Below are 19,234 nucleotides of genomic sequence, written 5' to 3'. Positions count from 1 at the left end.
TCCTCACTATAGCAGTGGTACAACTTGCTATACGCAGACCACTGACTTTCCTCACGTTTCCTTGTCCATCTGGCTCCTCGTGTACATTCATCTACTCATTACCAGTTGTTGCTAGTCATAGACTTTCCTTGAGTATTCTCTCACCATCTGCTGTTTCTCCTGTTCCGTTGTCACCCTGCTACCAGAGAACCATAGTACCAACTATATTACTCTGGTAAGTCCATCATCTGGTGATATCCTGGGCAAAGACTCATAGTGCCTGTGACAGGAAACTGTTATTTGGTGCAAGAAAGGAGAGACAGCGAAGAAGAATGAGACGTACAATGTGTTTGTTTTTCTCCTCATGATTTCTATAAGCTCCATGTATTCATGTATCCATGTATTCCAGTTTTTTAACACGAAAATGCTGTTCTAGTTCTAAAAAGTAAAGTCCAGCACATTTCTTTGTTCAAGCCATAAATTAAGAAGAAATTAATTTGTTGAGAGATTAGATTCGGGATAATATATTGTACATAACTCACTAATTGTACGAATAAACAAAATAAGAAATTGATCGTAGAGTAAATGTCTGCTTTGAGTAGACTTTTCTTAGTGGTTTTAACTGATCTGTTAGTGATATATATATATATATAAATAAATATAGATATATATATATATATATCTCTTTGTTTGTAGGCAAATATCTTCCACATACCTGCATCCATTCAGATGAAACCAACATGAGGTGGTCTAGTTGGATCCCAAGCAGATTTTAAGGGGTTTAGAGACCCGGTTGGACTTTCCGTTGGTGTACACTAGCCAGAAATTTACCCACAGAGCCTGTTCTGAGCTTTCTACTAGATGGATTTGGACATAAATTTCACAGACTGGTAACATTGGATCCCAGAAGACCTACTAGGGGGTTGTGTTCTGGGCAGACCTCCCGTTGGTGTACGCTGGCCAAAACTTTGACTCGGGGAGCCTGTTCTGGGCCTTCCACTGGATGGATTAGAATAACATTTAATATAAAAATAAAAAATGATTTCATATCCACATATTAGGGAACTTTTAATCATAATTTTTTTTCAATCTTCAGCCATATTGTTAAAAGAGAATGATACAATTGTTATTCCCTGCAACTCAATCACCATGCCGTTTGTTTTACCACACACATTCATTAATTCACTTGTGCTTCTGATAACAATATATCTCATGAATATTAAACTAGATTAATATTTAATCTCTTAATATGTATTCCCAGCATTGAATCCTTATTTCAATCTTTTACCCAACCGGATTGATTGATAGTATATTGTTGGGTTAACCAGCTTGTACATATAATTTGGATGCTTTCACGCTATCCGGCTATGTCTCAAACCTTAACACTATATTATCAAACTGATTGTTTAGTGAAAGTGTTTGAACGGTATTCGGATCAAAATTAGATTTTACATTTAGCATTTAGTTAGCGACAACTTATTAGATTCAGTATTACTATTTGCAAATCATTAGGCAGCTGCCTAGGGTGCCAAACTTTGGGGGACACCAGTAAGACTTCCACCACCACCTCCATGGTGAAGAGGCACAAAGGAATCCTGAAATGTTTAATAGAAATCTGCAGACTCAGCAGTCCTTCCTGCTGCTCTGGGTCTCTGACTGAGTATCATGTGTCTGCTGCAGTCACATGTTACTCAGTTGAGATGGAGATCTCGGAGGGGAGCTGAAAAGTGAGGTCAGAAGGGGGTGGGGTGCGGAAAATCACATCAATTTGGCTCTTCCCTCATGATGCAATGAGGCGAAAGAGTCATTTTCATGCAGGCGGCAGGCCAAATGACGCAGTGCACCATGAATCACGTTATGGAGGCTCCCATCCTGTCCTCTTCACTGGGAAGTGGGCAGGATGTGGGAGAATACCCTGCTCTCCTGGGAGTCCAGGAGACATATCTGGAATTTGGGAATGAGTGGGCAAGTATGGGAATTTGCTTTTTCCAAATGGGTGAGGTCCAGGCTAGAGTTTCTCCAGAAATAAGAGAAACAACATAAGCCACTTTGATGCATTTAGAAATGAGTCTGATTCATTAAGGCACAGAAAAGGAACGTAAATTGCATTTTCTTTAAAAACGCACCCAAAACGGGCATACGCACATCCACATTCAACTAAGAGCGGATGTAAAGATATGTCTGTTGTTGAAAATGGGCCTATGTGCACTCTCATGTAGAGGACAATACATTGCAGGATACATTTAATACATATGTGGAATATAAAGTCTGAAAGGAACGCACAGAAAAAAAGTAGTCAGTGATTATCACCTGTTAATAATAGTCATTAATGATAAAACAGTTAAAAAAGGAAAAAGTTTTTTTTAATCCCCCCCATAAAATGCATTCATTAGGATGTTATTAAGGTCTACTCTATATAAAATGCATTTTTACAGTTGTTCCTGATTGCAAACACATGTTCTAGCATGCATATGCGACCGTCTTCACTAGTTGTCGGCACTTACACCCGACCTGTAGCTAATGTAAGTGATACGACAGAAAAATATGTACCTTTGAAATTCCCAGTCCCCTCCCCGTTTCACCAATGAAATAGTAGGCTGTAGAGTAGAGTAGAGATGGGCGGGCTCGGTTTCCAGAGATCCGAATTCATCTGAATTTAGCCTATCCGAGTACCGAGCCGAGCACGCTCGGTACTCTCCCGCCCGTTCGGATTCGAAATCGAGGAAAAACGGCATTGTGACGTATTCGTATTTCTGAGATCGGTTTTCGTGAGATTTGAAAAGCATAAATACCAGCCTCCACCAGGGCCGCCATCAGAAATCGTGGGGCCCAGTACAAATGAAGCAGGCAGGGCCCCCCCGATGGCCACCTCCTCCCCCAGTGAACCAGGGCCATCTTTCCAACTGCGCACGATGGGTAGGTGCCCGGTGGCCCAGGGGAAAAGGGGGCCCATGGCAATGGAAAAAAGAATCACTGAACTTAATCAGTTAAGTTCAGGTAAGTTTAGGGGCCACTAATATATAAATATATATATATATATATATATATATATACATATATACATACACACACATGAAATATTGGCATTGTCCCTACTAGAATCACAACATTTCACAGACTCTCCTACCTGTTCTTCTCACTTTCCCCACCTGTGGCTGCAGGTGTCTTTAGTTGCGGATTGTATGGATCCTGGAATGTTGGGGGCCCTATTTGGAAAAAAAATGGGTACATTTAGAAAATGACAGCCAGCTCCGGCGTTAAATCAATAGCACCCACGATTAATAATTAGGCCGTCCTCCAGCCCCAACATTAAAATAATAGTATTCACATTTAATAAATAAACCTATTTCCCTCCCTACAAACAGCCCCAGCAATAAATTAATAGTATTTACATTTCAGAAATATACTTATCACTGACATTAAATAATTCATAGTCCCATTTAATAGAGTGACCTCATTCTCCCTCACATTCAGTAGCCCCCAAACCACCCCATCCTAAAATAATAGTCTGCACTATAAAATTGCCCAACCATTACCCCGCAAACAAACTTGCACCCATTAATTAGCCACCACCTACCTCACACTATATTGCCCAAAGCCCCCTGTGCCATCACATACATATTACTGTGCCCCTTCATCACCATGTTTTGTCCCCTTATGATCACACTGCGCCCTCCATGCTGCTTTTCCCCCTTCACCTGGCTCCCCATTATCACACTGTGCCTTCCTGCCCCCTCTCCATCACTCTGTGACTTTCTGCTCCCCTCCGCCCTTTTTCTTCATACTGTGTCTCTCTCCCCCCCCCTTTTTCCTCATGGTGTCTGTGCCTCTCTTCCCTACTTTTTTCTCATGGTGTCTGTGCCTCTTTCCCCTACTTTTTCCTCATAGTGTCTGTGCCTCTCTTCCCTACTTTTTCCTCATAGTGTCTGTGCCTCTTTATCCTACTTTTTCCTCATGGTGTCTGTGCCTCTCTTCCCTACTTTTTCCACATGGTGTCTGTGCCTCTCTTCCCTACTTTTTCCTCATGGTGTCTATGCCTCTCTTCCCTACTTTTTCCTTATGGTGTCTGTGCCTCTCTTTCCTACTTTTTCCTCATGGTGTCTTTGCCTCTCTTCCCTACTTTTTCCTCATGGTGTGACTTTCTCCTTTTATTTACTTACCTTTGCATTAGCTTTTTTCCCACTCCTCTCTTCTCTTCTCTTTTCTTCTGTCTTCTTTCTTGTCCCTCTCTGCACAGTTCCTCACTGAGTGTCAGGCGTGACTTGATGATGTCACGCCTGACACTCAGTGTAAATAGTGCAGAGAGGAAGAAGGAGGGACGCCAGTGCTGTCATCACTGGTGAGTATCTGTGTTTTTTTTTCTTCCCCACTACCCTGCTCCCACCCTGAACACCAGCACCAGCGGCGCCCCCCCTCCCCCCACACATTATTGTTTCTAATCAATACCATTCTAATCTTAATACCAGTTGTTACAGCAGTAAAGGGAGGATAGAAGAGGGTTTTTGTGCAGTTTCTGGCACTCCCAAGTGCTTTTGGGGTGTCCCCCATTCTTTTGCATTCATTTTTCTGGCTGTCAAAAGTCCTATTTGTCAGCAGTGTAAAAAAATAATATTTAGAACTCCCAAGTGTTTTTGGGGTGTCCCCCATTCTTTTGCATTAATTTTTCTGGCTGTCAAAAGTCCTGTTTGTCAGCAGTCTAAAAAAATAATATTTAGCACTCCAGGCGCTTTTGGGGTGTCCCCCATTCTTTTGCATTAATTTTTCTGGCTGTCAAAAGTCATATTTGTCAGCAGTCTAAAAAAATAATATTTAGCACTCCAAGTGCTTTTGGGGTGTCCCCCATTCTTTTGCATTAATTTTTCTAGCTGTCAAAAGTTCTTTTTGTCAGCAGTCTAAAAAATATATATATTTAGCACTCCCAAGTCTTTTGCATTAATTTTTCTGGCTGTCAAAATTCCTGTTTGTCAGCAGTCTAAAAAAATAATATTTAGCACTCCCAAGTGCTTTTGGGGTGTCCCCCATTCATTTGCATTAATTTTTCTGGCTGTCAAAAGTCCTGTTTGTCAGCAGTCTACAAAAATAATATTTAGCACTCCCAAGTGCTTTTGGAGTGTCCCCTATTCTTTTGAATTAATATTTCTGGCTGTCAAAAGTCCTGTTTGTCAGCAGTCTAAAAAAATAATATTTAGCACTCCAAGCACTTTTGGGGTGTCCCCCATTCTTTTGCATTAATTTTTCTGGCTGTCAAAAGTCCTGTTTGTCAGCAGTCTAAAAAAATAATATTTAGCACTCCAAGTGCTTTTGGGGTGTCCCCCATTCTTTTGCATTAATTTTTCTAGCTGTCAAAAGTTCTTTTTGTCAGCAGTCTAAAAAATATATATATTTAGCACTCCCAAGTCTTTTGCATTAATTTTTCTGGCTGTCAAAATTCCTGTTTGTCAGCAGTCTAAAAAAATAATATTTAGCACTCCCAAGTGCTTTTGGGGTGTCCCCCATTCATTTGCATTAATTTTTCTGACTGTCAAAAGTCCTGTTTGTCAGCAGTCTACAAAAATAATATTTAGCACTCCCAAGTGCTTTTGGGGTGTCCCCCATTCATTTGCATTAATTTTTCTGGCTGTCAAAAGTCCTATTTGTCAGCAGTCCACAAAAATAATATTTAGCACTCCCAAGTGCTTTTGGAGTGTCCCCTATTCTTTTGAATTAATATTTCTGGCTGTCAAAAGTCCTGTTTGTCAGCAGTCTAAAAAAATAATATTTAGCACTCCAAGCACTTTTGGGGTGTCCCCCATTCTTTTGCATTAATTTTTCTGGCTGTCAAAAGTCCTGTTTGTCAGCAGTCTAAAAAAATAATATTTAGCACTCCAAGTGCTTTTGGGGTGTCCCCCATTCTTTTGCATTAATTTTTCTAGCTGTCAAAAGTTCTTTTTGTCAGCAGTCTAAAAAATATATATATTTAGCACTCCCAAGTCTTTTGCATTAATTTTTCTGGCTGTCAAAATTCCTGTTTGTCAGCAGTCTAAAAAAATAATATTTAGCACTCCCAAGTGCTTTTGGGGTGTCCCCCATTCATTTGCATTAATTTTTCTGACTGTCAAAAGTCCTGTTTGTCAGCAGTCTACAAAAATAATATTTAGCACTCCCAAGTGCTTTTGGAGTGTCCCCTATTCTTTTGAATTAATATTTCTGGCTGTCAAAAGTCCTATTTGTCAGCAGTCCACAAAAATAATATTTAGCACTCCAAGCGCTTTTGGGGTGTCCCTCATTCTTTTGCATTAATTTTTCTGGCTGTCAAAAGTCCTGTTTGTCAGCAGTCTAAAAAAATAATATTTAGCACTCCAAGCACTTTTGGGGTGTCCCCCATTCTTTTGCATTAATTTTTCTGCCTGTCAAAAGTCCTGTTTGTCAGCAGTCTAAAAAAATAATATTTAGCACTATCTAAAACAATTTGTAGCACTACAAGTGCTTTGGGCTCATAATGGATTCAAAGCAGTCCACATATGAGCAGAATCAGCAACCAGGTTCTGTCACCAGTCCTGATGGTAGTGTTCCCAGTACGTCATCTGGGAAAGGCGATGTCAAACTACACAGTCTTTGAAATCAGTCAAAAAAACACACACCCAAAAAAAATGTACCGTGTTGAAGCGAAAAAGAAGTGCAACTGTGAAAAAGTTAAGTGCCGATAAAAGAAAAATTGCCAACATGCCATTCTACACATGCAGTGGCAAAGAGAGAATGAGGCCTTCACCTTTCTCTATTAGTGGCAGTTCAATAAATGTTACAGAGACTACAAGTGGTGCACAACTACTGTTACGCGTCAAAGCCGAGCTGCAAGATAACAGTAAGGCATTAGAGGATAATGTTTGCTCTGAATCAGAAATGACACCAGTCCCTGTGGAGAGTCCATCCAACAGTGGGATGTCTAATCGTGAGCATTCTGTTAGTGTACCCATAAAGAGGGACCCTTTCAGCAGTTCTGCTGATGTGTGCCTGAACAGCCCGAGTGTAACCGGTGATACACAAATTGAAGATGCCACTTTGGAAATAGAAGAGGATGAGGGGGAGATTTGTGTAGGCGACGAGGACGCTAATGAGGATGTTGATGAGGATGAGGTTGTTTGTGTAAGTCCTGCACCAGTGGCAGCAGTTCTGGCACGTGACAAGAAAAAGGCCATTGTCATGCCAGGCCATAAAACAAAAAAATCCACTTCTTATGTGTGGAATTACTTCTACCCCGATCCAGACAACAACTGTATAGCCATTTGTAGTGTATGTCAAGCCACACTCGGGGACCTTAACCATCTTAGAACCTTGTCTATGTTACGCCATTTAACGAGAGTTCATGGCAAAGTGTTGGGAAAAGCTGAAAGTTATTCCAAAAAAATTACAAGCACTCCATAATCAGCTAGGACCCTCCGCTCACCGACATCCCGACGACTACAAAATACACCCACCACACCATCATCATCAATATCCTCAGTAGCGCTCGGAGTTAGAGCTGCATCCCACTTATTAAGCTGGATGACTCCTGTACTATTATTGATTCATCTGAAGAAAGCGTTAGTCCCACTGTTGCTGCTGCTGGGGGTGAATCGTCAGCCCAGAGGAAGGCCAAGAAAAATAGCAGTCCTAAATTTCAACAATTAACTGTGAAACAATCATTTGCTAGGGGAAGCAAATATGACAGCAGCCACCCAGTCGCCAAGCGAATCACAGACGCCATGGCTGCCATGTTAGTGTTAAATCTGCGTCCAATATCCACAATAAACGCAGCTAGTTTTTCACAGTTAATTGAGGTTTTGTGTCCGCGTTACAAAATTCCATCGCGACACCATTTTTCCCGTAAAGCTATTCCACAACTCTACCAAAAAGTGAGTACAAATGTAAAGATTGCGCTGAAAAATGCCATTCTGCCCACTGTCCACTTAACCACAGATATGTGGACAAGTGGAAGTGGGCAAACCAAAGACTATATGACTGTGAAAGCCCACTGGGTTGGTCATTCACCTTCACCAGCAGGAGCAGCAGCAGCATGTACACCACTACGTAACATTTGTCACAGGCAGGCCACTCTTTGTATCACTAACAGGCATACAGCTGACAATTTGTTACACAAACTAAGAGATGTGATTGATACATGGCTTATACCACTTGGACTCTCCCCAGGATATGTCATTTCTGATAACGCCAACAATATAGTGCGAGCATTACAGCTTGGTGATTTCCAGCACATTCCCTGTTTTGCTCACACCATCAACTTGGTGGTGCAGCGCTTCCTACGAAATAACCATGAGGTGCAGGAGATGATTTTAGTGGCCCGTAAGATTTCAGGCCATTTCAGGCATTCTGCCACAGCATGTAGGAGATTGCAGCAGCTCCAAGAGCAGTTTCACTTGCCCTGCCACCAACTTAAGCAAGAGGTGGTAACTAGGTGTAATTCCACCCTGTACATGCTGCAGAGGATGGAGGAACAGCGCAAAGCCATCCAAGCGTATTGCACAAGCCATGACATTGGGAAAGGAGGGGGCATGTATTTCACTCTTGCACAGTGGGGAATCCTTTCAGTGCTGTGCAAGGTGCTGAAACCATTTGAAGTTGTGACGTGTGAAGTGAGTGCAGATTCTGCTAGTTTGAGCCAAGTCATTCCATTAATTAGACTATTGGAAAAGCAGCTTGAGAAACTGAAGGAGGAGATGAAAGCAAGCAATTCCGCAAAGTATGTTGGCCTTTTCGATCAAGTACTTAATTCGCTTCACAATGATCCTCAAGTTAATAAGATCTTGAAGGCGGATCAGTACGTTTTGGCCACTGTGCTTTATCCAAGGTTTAAGACCTACATTGAGTCTTTGCTTCAAAATGAGCGAGATGTGAACATTTGCAAGGATCTATTGCTCAGCAAGTTGTCCGCTGAACTGGGCCTTGGCTTGACGACGTGTCATCCTTCAGTTTCTCAAGCAGCTGCTGCTCGTAAAAAATTAAATTTTCAAAAAAGAAGCAGGGAAGACGCAGAGGGCAGACCAGAACAGTTTAACATCTGGGCTGGTTTGAAGGATTTTTCAAAAAAATGTGTGACCTTGCCCATAACTCCATCCAATATGAGTATTAACATGCAAAGGATGGTGGAGGATTATTTTCAAGAGGTAATTGATATGGAAAAGTCAGACAGTCCCTTTCCTTACTGGGAAGAAAAGCAGGCCATTTGGAAAACCATGTACAAACTTGCTTTGCAATACTTAAGCTGCCCACCCTCAAGTGTGTACTCTGAACGAGTGTTCAGCACAGCAGGGAACTTAGTCAGTGATCGCCGTAGAAGGTTACGTCCCAAAAATGTGGAGAAAATGATGCTTATAAAAATGAACTACATCTTCCACGAGGAAGACCTTCACCATCCAAGACATTCAAGCACTGACTGTTCTCTAATGGCGGATTCAAGCGACGATGAATTGATAGTCTGTAATTATGACGTACACACTGATGAGGGTGAGGATAAAGCTGAAGATGATGACGATAACATCTATTTAAAACTTTCTATGTAAGTGTAGGGTGCAATCTACCCCAAAAGAGGAAAGGGACTTGAGGCATTTTCATATCACGTACCGTCTTGAAAGGCTGCTGTTTGGGCAATTTCTCCTTAAGGGTAGGGTGTCATACAAAGAGTGACCCCAAACTGTCTTTGTCCATTTCTCTTAATATTGTACAGTCTATAACGGCTGAATTTTTTGGTATTTTATACAAGTGGAGGGGGGCCTAGAGAGACAGAAACCAAACTGCCTTTGTCCATTTCTTTACATATTTAAGTATAAGTGTAGGGTGAAATATACATTCAAAGACGATGGCTGCATTGCCAATATTCATAGATGGAGAGGAAGACAATCTGGTTTGTGTGTAGAATTAATAAAGGCCTACCAGGAATTAAACTGTTTTTTGGATAATTTATTAGCTTTACAATTACATTACTTATCCAAGAAACAGGTGGAGCACTAAATTTGGTTATTTTAGGCCCAAAACCAAAACCAAAACACGCAATGACGGTTTCACAAAACCAAAACCAAAACACGACGGTAATCCAGATACAAAACCAAAACCAAAACACGGGGGTCAGTGAGCATCTCTAGTTGTAAGGGTCCTTTGCCCTTGAAGATGAATTGGATTTTGGTTGCTTTCACTGGTGTATGGCCTGGTTCTGGGTGCAGAGCGACTTTACGCAAAATACGCATGTTCCTTAATTAATCAGGCCCGAAGTTTTCTAGGCTGCAGCTCGAATTAGATTGCACATTAGGGATCCGATGCTGCGTTAGGAGCAAAACAATAAAAGTAGTAAAGTTGCTCCTGGAAAAATCATGTTATAATGCAAGGGGTGATAATTTATGCTTTTTCACACAAGGAAAATACTGGCTGATTTTTCATGTAGCAAACAAATACTTGCTAGCTTTATTTTTAAACTGAAATATAAGTTGATCTAGAACATGTGCTATCCCAAATATAAATATGTCTCCATATTTTAATTTAAGCTCCCCATCCAATGAAATATGGTTTTGCCAAGGTGTAAATTTGCTCCTTTTTTTTTGCTTTTCTCCTAACTTGACATCAATTAATTTGCAGGCATTTTTAAGTATTAAATTATTAAGAGGTTAAACTTATTCACATATATTTGTGTGTGTGTGTGTGTGTGTGTGTGTGTATGTATATATTTTTTTATTTATGTATATATTTACTTATGTATATATTTACTTATTTATTTTAGGGGGAGGGGCAAGTTTGACTGCCTAAAAGCTAGTTAAAAAAACATCACTTTCTTTAGCCCAATTGCTCCTCTGGCATCATTTTTTATTTAAATCTGTGTACTGCTTGGGAGATCTTTGACTCTCTGTCATGGTGGGTGCTATTGCAGGTCAGGTGTGAGAGGAAGACCGGAACAAGAACTCACTTCGTAAAGGTACCACCTCTAACACTTGAGCCTGTGAGCCCACTTGTCACCTTCAGCGTATCACAATGTGATCAACTCCAATATAACATGCACAACGAGAAAAACAAAAAATATAGTGCAATTTTTTTTAAAAATAATACAAACAAGTCAATAAAGTACAGATTGTGTCTCACACCAACAACACCACTCCCCATTGTGAATGCACTCATGTTAAGGTCATACTTACCAACTTTCTGTTGGTCAAATCCGGGAGCTTGCGGAGGAGGTGGGCGTAACGGGGGGCGGGGCTCCAAAATGGTGTCATTTTGGACCCGCCCCCATGAGGTGATGACGCAAAACGCGTCATTTGACAGCTGGGGGCGGGGCCAAATGCCGCGATTCACCGGGAATCGCGTTTGGGACTTAATTCTGCCCACTTCACTAGGAAGTGGGCAGAATTATCCAGATGTGGGAGATTGCCACACTCGCCCGGGAGCCCGGGAGACTCTCGCAAAGTGCGGGAGACTCCCGGACATTCCGGGAGAGTTGGCGAGTATGGTTAAGGTTACTTGAATGCAGCATATAACACAGCTTTTTCTAATTACATCTCTTAAACACAGCATTGATTGTACTTTTCACACACAATTCCTCCTCAGTAAAATAATTCACCTCACATGATGCAGGGAAAAAGGAAACAATCAGAGATTAGGTGAAAGGATCGCAGAAGGTGGTACATGGGAAGTTACAGAAGATGCATGACCATGTTGGGCTCGCTTTTGCTTTGGGCATTCTAGTATGTGCAAAACAAGGGCTACTACTAGCAAAAGGTGTTTTTTTAGACAAATCCCCACATTCATCAGAAACTTTTCCCTTAATACTTACATCTAGAACTGATGTTTTCTTTGTGATTGACAAATGCTTTGATTTGGAGCGCCCTTTCTTACACTCTCTTCCCACGTATCCTTTTTTACTATTAAACGATGAAAAATTATTACTACTGACAGTACTAGTACTGGGATGCTCCTGCTCTATAGACTAATCCATGTTTGACAGCAGAAGTAAAGCTACTTTAAGTTGGGCACAAATATGCTGAGAGAGGTTTATACATTTTTAGGTTTACCTGGAGACAATTTGGAAAACAGGAACCCATGGATGAAGCTCAAATAAAAGACTTTGCACTATATTCCAAATGGGCTCCACAAAAGTGTCCTGGTATTTTTGTGTGCATAAAGAGCAGGATATCGTAAAAATAAAAATATATTTTCATGATGGCATTAAAAGAAAGGGAATGCAAATGTTTGCAACTGACATGTACTTGGTGCAATATATACTTGCTGTCTGTCTGTTCATCACAAAAGAATAGAGGCATTGTAGGAATTGCCTAGCCTGCAGCCAATCAATGCAGTGTGAATGCTGTGTCAATAAATATACCACTGGATGTTGGGAGATCTATAAAGTTCAGGGGTGCACGCAGGGGGGATTACTGGTTCTCCAGAAACCCCTCCCCTCCGCAATCGAATGGGCCCAAAAGCATGAATTTAAACATGCAAAACATTTTCCCTTTTCAGCACCACCGCGGATGCTTCTTTGACAGTGCCACGGCTGCTGTACAATTCCCCATCGCTGAAATGGAGCTGCTGCACATGCGTGGCCGCAGCAGCTCCTCCCTCACATATCTCCCGGGATGACATCACTGGCTGGCTTCTCTGGGGCACTAACGGTAGGGCTTATAATTGATATTTGTAATATTTAATCGAAAAATAGCACTGTCTCTAGCTTCAGATACTGGCCACAAGCAATCTTCTGTAGTGTTTTGATTAATAGACCAAAGACTCCATTTCTGGTGAGCCTGCAGGGTATGCAGAACTGTGTGATTATATATAAATATTGTATTATAGGATTAAAAAAGTAGGAATCCTCTACATTTGTAATCCTATAATAGAATATTTATATATAATCACACAGCTCTGCATACCCTGCAGGCTTACCAGAAATCTCTTTGGTCTATTAATCAAAACATCATACAATATTGCTTGTGGGCATATATATATTTATTTATTTTTGGAAACCCCCCCTTAAGAATCCTGCGTTTGCCCCTGGGGGGGGGGGGTTTCTCCCCGCCGACTCAAAAAAAAAAACCCGAGAGAGAGCTGCTGCGCATGCGCAGCAGCTCTGTTTCACCAGTGCTGTCCTAAACAGCAGCCACGGCGCTGTCTAAGAAGCGGCTGCTGTATAGGACAGTGGCTACTTAGTAAGCACAGGGGGGGTTTCTAGAAACTCAGAAACCCCACCTGTGTGCGCCACTGAGGAGCTGCATCAGCTGCTGGTCAGTCTTGCACAGACACAGCACACAGGTTTGCAGACAAACACCATCTGGGTTTCTGCATAGTGGTCTTCCGTTAGTACAAACAATGAAAATTAAATGTATGTATGTGGATATTTACAATGTGCAAAGGTTAACACCTTCGGAAGGAAACTAACAATGATTTTGAAGTCATATGGCAATTACAGCATATGGATTTTACCTATTACATTATGATTCTGGTCACATAAAGGGCTCACCGTGTATGTTCCCACAAACTTCACATCAACCTTAAACTTTAAACATTTGCATGCAAATAAAGACACGTGGACCTGTATGAGTTATTAAAAAATGGCAGAAATTTTATTGTAAGGATTTTATGTTAACTAAACCTATGGTGGCAGAGAAAGGGCACTGTGGAACAGCTCACGAGCTGATAACACAAGATCACTTAGTGGACTGGCGCAAACAGCCGTAAGTCCGCAAACCACGGGGAACAAATCCCTACATACGTAGCGCTGAGTTGGCGTCAGAGTGACTGCCCCTACAACTCACGCTGCCCTCCCTCACCGAGCCGGACAGGGACCCTCCTCACCGAAGGACCAAAAGGAGTTACTGATGCTTCAAAGGGGGCAGTGACCTACGACCAACTACCTGTGCGCCCACTAATCAGCCGCTGAACGCAGTGCCTTCCTACCCCCACTTTCAAAACCCAAATAAATTGAAGGATGGGATGGGTGTGATCTCGTGCTGCAAGTGAAGCCAAGCAGGAAGTACAGCCTGCTATATTCTATCAAGGTCCCTCCTACGTGAGCCACCATTGGTCGGTACCCACCCCATGTTAAACCACACAAGGTAATTATTCAGCTTGTTACAAACCCTGTCACCCTTTAAGTAAGTTTGTCCTATATATTGTGCAGGGGTCAGAGGCTGGCTCTATATATATTGTGCAGGGGTCAGAGGATGGCTCTATATATATTGTGCAGGGGTCAAAGGATGGCTCTCTGTATTGTGCAGGGGCCAGAGGATGGCTCTCTGTGTTGTGCAGGGGCCAGAGGATGGCTCTCTGTGTTGTGCAGGGGCCAGAGGATGGCTCTCTGTGTTGTGCAGGGGCCAGAGGATGGCTCTCTGTGTTGTGCAGGGGCCAGAGGATGGCTCTCTGTGTTGTGTTGTATATGGATAAGTGAAGGCGCTACCTATTGTGCAGTGGTCAGATGAATATTCTCTTTATTATGGGATACTCTATCATGTGTAGGGGTCACTAGAAGATTTTTTGTGTGGTGCAGGTTTCACTAAAAGGCTCTATTTTGTACAGAGATCGGAGAAGGCTCTTTAAATTGTGAAGTTGTCACTGGCAGAGAAGAGGTTGGAATGTGAGAGAATAGCTGGTGAGTTGGGTGGCATGTGAGCGAAAAGCTGTTGGTTATGAGGTGGCATGTGATAGAATAGCTGGTGTGCAGGGCAGATATTAGAAGCTTATGGTCAGGGAGTGGCATGTGAGAGAAAATCTAGTTGATAGGTGGTGGCATATAAAAAAGTAGCTGGTCAGCAAGGGCTCATATGTGTGAAAGGCTGATAAGCAAGAGATGGCATGTGAGTAAAGTAGGTATCATGTGAGAGAACCTGGTTGGCAGTGGGAGGGGCATGTAATAATTTAGGGGGCAGGTGGCATGTGATAGAGAATTGTTGGTGGGCAGAGGGTGGGTGATTTCACATTTAGATACATAGAATTTGAAAATTATAAATATTTTAACTTTACAAAAAGCTATGAAATTCCATAGACAAAAAACCTTACGGTTTAACATGTCCGATTAAGGTTCCTTATACACCATCTAAAACATAAAAAATACTATTGAAACTCTTTCACTCAAACTCCAAAAAGCAATGAAATTACGACGATTAAGGCAGAAACCTTAATGGACGTGTTCCTTGAGCAATACAGACATGGTATGCCATCACATCCTGCGGTTAGCTGCAGATTCAGCACTATCATGTAGTGAGATTGCTGTCACTTACAAAATTGTGGATCTGCTAATTCACAGATTTGTGTGTTCACTGGAATACACACATACAGTACTATTACATTTATTAGTTTAGGCCTGGGTGTCTTAGAAAGAGACAGTAAAGCAACTTCATAAAAAATTAGAACTACAAAATAACAATAGAGTTAAATTAAATTGATGTATAAGCCTCTACTTAGTTTGGTTTTCAGTAAGCAATGTCTGACATTACATTCTTTCACAACCCTAAGCTAACTTTTAAGGATACATAAAACCATCAAGACTATTTTAGCAAATTGCACAATAGTGTAATCCAAATGCATCAGCCACAGGAACCATATTTGGTGAGGAGGAATGTATTGCAGATATATTTTAGGATTAGGCACAATATTGGAGGGAGGAATGCTCTACAAGGATCTGTCAGGAGCGGTAGTATGTTGAGTGGAGGGATGATTTGCAGGGATCTTTCGGGAGCAGATACTGTTTGGTGATGAGCTAAGTTCCGCAGGTATCTTTTAGGAGCAGGCACAGTCTTGCAGGGAGAAATGCTCTGCAAGGGGTATGTCGGGAGCAAGTATTGTGTTTCAGGAGGAGGGATATTCTCTAGGCATCTGCTGGGAGAAGTTACAGTGTTGGTGGGAGGAATGCTCTGCAGGGATCTGTTAGGAGGGGGTAGTATGTTGAGTGTAAGGATGTTCTGCAGGGGTCTGTCAGCTGCAGGAAGTGTTTTGGGTGGAGGAATACTCTGCAGGGATCTTTCGGGAGCAGATACTGTTTAGTGATGAGCTTTGTTCTGCAGGTATCTTTAATAAGCAGGCACAGTCTTGGAGGGAAAAATGCTCTGTAGGGATTTTGTAGTTCTAATTTTTTACACATGCTGCTATTTCACCTTGCCACCCCTGCCTCATTCTGTCCTTTCCCATCTTCTAAGTTGGCTCCCATTTCGTAGCATCCACCCTCCGCAGCCACACTTATTCACCACACTTTGCTGATACTCATTGGTATACTTGAGCGCAAGGGAAAACCCCCCCATCTCTACTAATTTTTTATAAAGTTGCTTTACTGTCTCTTTCTAAGACACCCAGGCCCTAAACTACGATAAAGCTAAACTAAGAAAATGTAATAGTACTGTATGTGTGTATTCCACTGAACACACAAATCTGTGAATTAGTAGATCCACCATTTTGTGAGTGACAGCAATCTCACTACATGATAGTGCTGAATCTGCAGCTAACCGCAGGATGTGATGACATACCATATCTGTATTGCTCAAGGAACACGTCCATTAAGGCTTCTGCCTTAATCGTCGTAATTTCATTGCTTTTTGGAGTTTGAGTGGAAGAGTTTCAATAGTTTTTTTTATGCTTTAGATGGTGTGTAAGGAACCTTAATCGGTCATGTTAAACCGTAAGGTTTTTTGTCTATGGAATATATATATGTATATATATATATATATATATATATATATAAGTCATGGAAGAGATGACAGTAAGTAGCAATATTACAAACATGTATAAACACAGTTTTAACTTTTGTGACACATGTGTGACATCTCTTAAATTGCTTCTTAATAGTATTAAAAGTAAGATGGAAATTGTATTATTCATTAAAAGTTGCAGCATAAACCATATTTTAATTAGTTATTTACTGATTGATATTAATGTCAGCTGGAATTCATTGTTATTGGTTTTCCTCCTGCTATTTTATGATAGAAACACATAGCACACTTTTCACAAAATTTCTTGGTGCCTATCTCTGCTGCTTGCGCTAAACACTGTGGAATGCAGTTAACTCTTGAGGGAGAATGGTCATTAAATTCATATAAAAACTTAATAACACCAAAATATTGATTTACATTTAATATCACAAATTAAAAAATAGATATGCTACACATTGCTATATACTCATGGTTAAAATGTACAGCATACCTGTCTTCAGAATCCTTATGAGACACCGTTATGTCTAATAATGCATCAGTTCTAAAAACCTGCCACAAACATATATCCTAAAGACATATATACTGTGTAATGAGAATATGAATTGTAACTTTGCCATTTTCATCCAAGTAAAAATCATCTTAGTTTTGCAGTAATAAATATATTTTGTTTACAGATTAATCTTGGTTGTCATTAATGCTGCAAATAAATTGGTAGGGTGTAAATGTTGAACTTCAGTCATCAGGCAGCAGATAAAAAAATGAATTGCAAATCATCTCTTTGTCAGTGAAAAATCTGCTTTACAGGCAGAAATCATGCTTCATAGGTTGATTTAAGTGCAGTCTTATTTACTACTGACTAGGACAAGCAAATAAATTTCATTCACAGTATTGTCCCTGTGAAGAATAAAACGTATAAAATTACATTGCTGAATAAATATCCCCTACCACAGTGGATGCTTTCTGAAAAAGATCTCCAGATTAGGTGTGTATGTTTAGTTCTAGTCTTCCATTAGTGAGACAGGCTTACACCTTAGTTTGTGTTTATGCATACTCTTTACACTAAAGAACAAATTCAGTGGGTCAACAACTGTTATTCAGAGGGACAGTAACATGATTATTAAAGCAACTATTAAGGCAAAAATTCAGCGCATTTCCAGTTAATAGTAATTACACGTCTACTGATCTTTAATTTATTGAGGGTTGGAGTTTTATCAGACTTGATGGTTCATTCAAACAACTCATTCTTTTGCCCTTACTATATACTGTAGCACCAATCTTAAAATCAGAATGATGATGCTGTTTAACGCATGCATTTCTCGGTATATAAATGAAAGTTTTATACCTTTATTCCAGTCCGTACTTATTATTTATAGGTTTAGCAACTACCAAATAATTTTTTTTCTACTTCTTGTAAATATGATCCTTTTCATTATTGTTTCTACAATTAATGCTTATTGAATATATATATATATATATATATATATATATATATATATATATATATTTTATAGCAGTCTGTGTTACACACACATAAAGCAAATTAAACCTATCATTTCCATTTACTTATTTAAAAATTAAAAGTTCAGCTTACCATTTTAAACTAGCTTCACATATTCGGTTTCATCTTAGAACAAATACAGAATATTTTCCTGTCTCAAGACACACTTCCTCTACCAACACTGGGGTTCGTGTGAGTGATTAGATTCAGGCTTCTCTAATGCTTTCTCCACCTAATTTTGAAGTTTGTGCCAAAAAAGTAATGTGTGCTTCCAGGAAAATGGTGAGAACCTTCCCCCCCTCCCCCCAATAAACATCACGTGTAAAAATGTCCATACTTTTGAAATGTTTAGGTGTTTTATTGGTTATTCTTTTCAAAATGCACCAAACATCTGTCCCTTATACTCACTCATTAAAACATATAATGAGTGCTTTCTTATCATTGCTCCATTCTTTTTAAAGCCTTCACTGCTCTCAAACATACTACTTGGTTTTTCACTTTAAAATAGTAATTTTTAATCAATCAAGACTGGTTGCACTATGAAATGTATTTTCTTGTTTTTTATATACACATTCTATGGCAGATGATATGAGGAAGATTCAACATCATCAGGAAAATAACAGCAAAATAAAGCATCAATGCTTGAACTACATTTATACAAGTCTTTCCACATCTGAACTGTGAGGGAAAAAAACAGACTCAACTCAACAGACTTATTGGATTCAATAATTGTTGTTTTTATATGTTCTTTTTATAATTAGGAAAAGCTTTAAATTACTACAGCCAATGTCTTCTCAATATTGTATTGGTGTGACTGTATATTCTATATATAGGTCTTGTTGTGGATGAGATCTGTTTGAGTTGAGGGCCGTAAGTAATTAGTTTGCACTACATATCCTAGGGATTTATTGCTTTTTTGCAGAGCTAGGAGTACAGTGATCAGGGAAGCTACTGTTAAATATGATTTTTTGTTAAGGCCTCATAAGGCCTTTGTTCAGCAATTTATTGTAACTTGCATAGAAATATTATTTGCTAAAAGAGATTATTAATTTTTCTGCTGATTTGCAGTTTTACCAGATGTAAGCCCATGGCCTTGAGTTTAAGCTGACAT

At 40.2% G+C, this 19,234-nt stretch overlaps 1 protein-coding gene across 3 annotated transcripts in view; it reads right to left on the bottom strand.

Annotated features, from left to right (window-relative positions):
- LOC142099370 (P-selectin-like) overlaps nucleotides 1-18,350 on the bottom strand; it is a 416,714-nt gene extending 398,364 nt beyond the window's left edge. For all 3 annotated transcript variants that reach the window (XM_075182758.1, XM_075182760.1, XM_075182761.1), the window contains exon 1: nucleotides 18,217-18,350. In XM_075182758.1, coding sequence (XP_075038859.1) covers nucleotides 18,217-18,219 — 3 coding nt within the window. In that variant the 5' untranslated portion in view covers nucleotides 18,220-18,350. The remainder of the gene's footprint in view (nucleotides 1-18,216) is intronic.
- Nucleotides 18,351-19,234: the final 884 nt, after the last annotated feature.

Source organism: Mixophyes fleayi, chromosome 8 (assembly GCF_038048845.1).
Source record: "Mixophyes fleayi isolate aMixFle1 chromosome 8, aMixFle1.hap1, whole genome shotgun sequence".
Taxonomy (NCBI): Eukaryota; Metazoa; Chordata; class Amphibia; order Anura; family Limnodynastidae; genus Mixophyes; species Mixophyes fleayi.
This window is presented reverse-complemented; position numbering and strand designations above follow the sequence as displayed.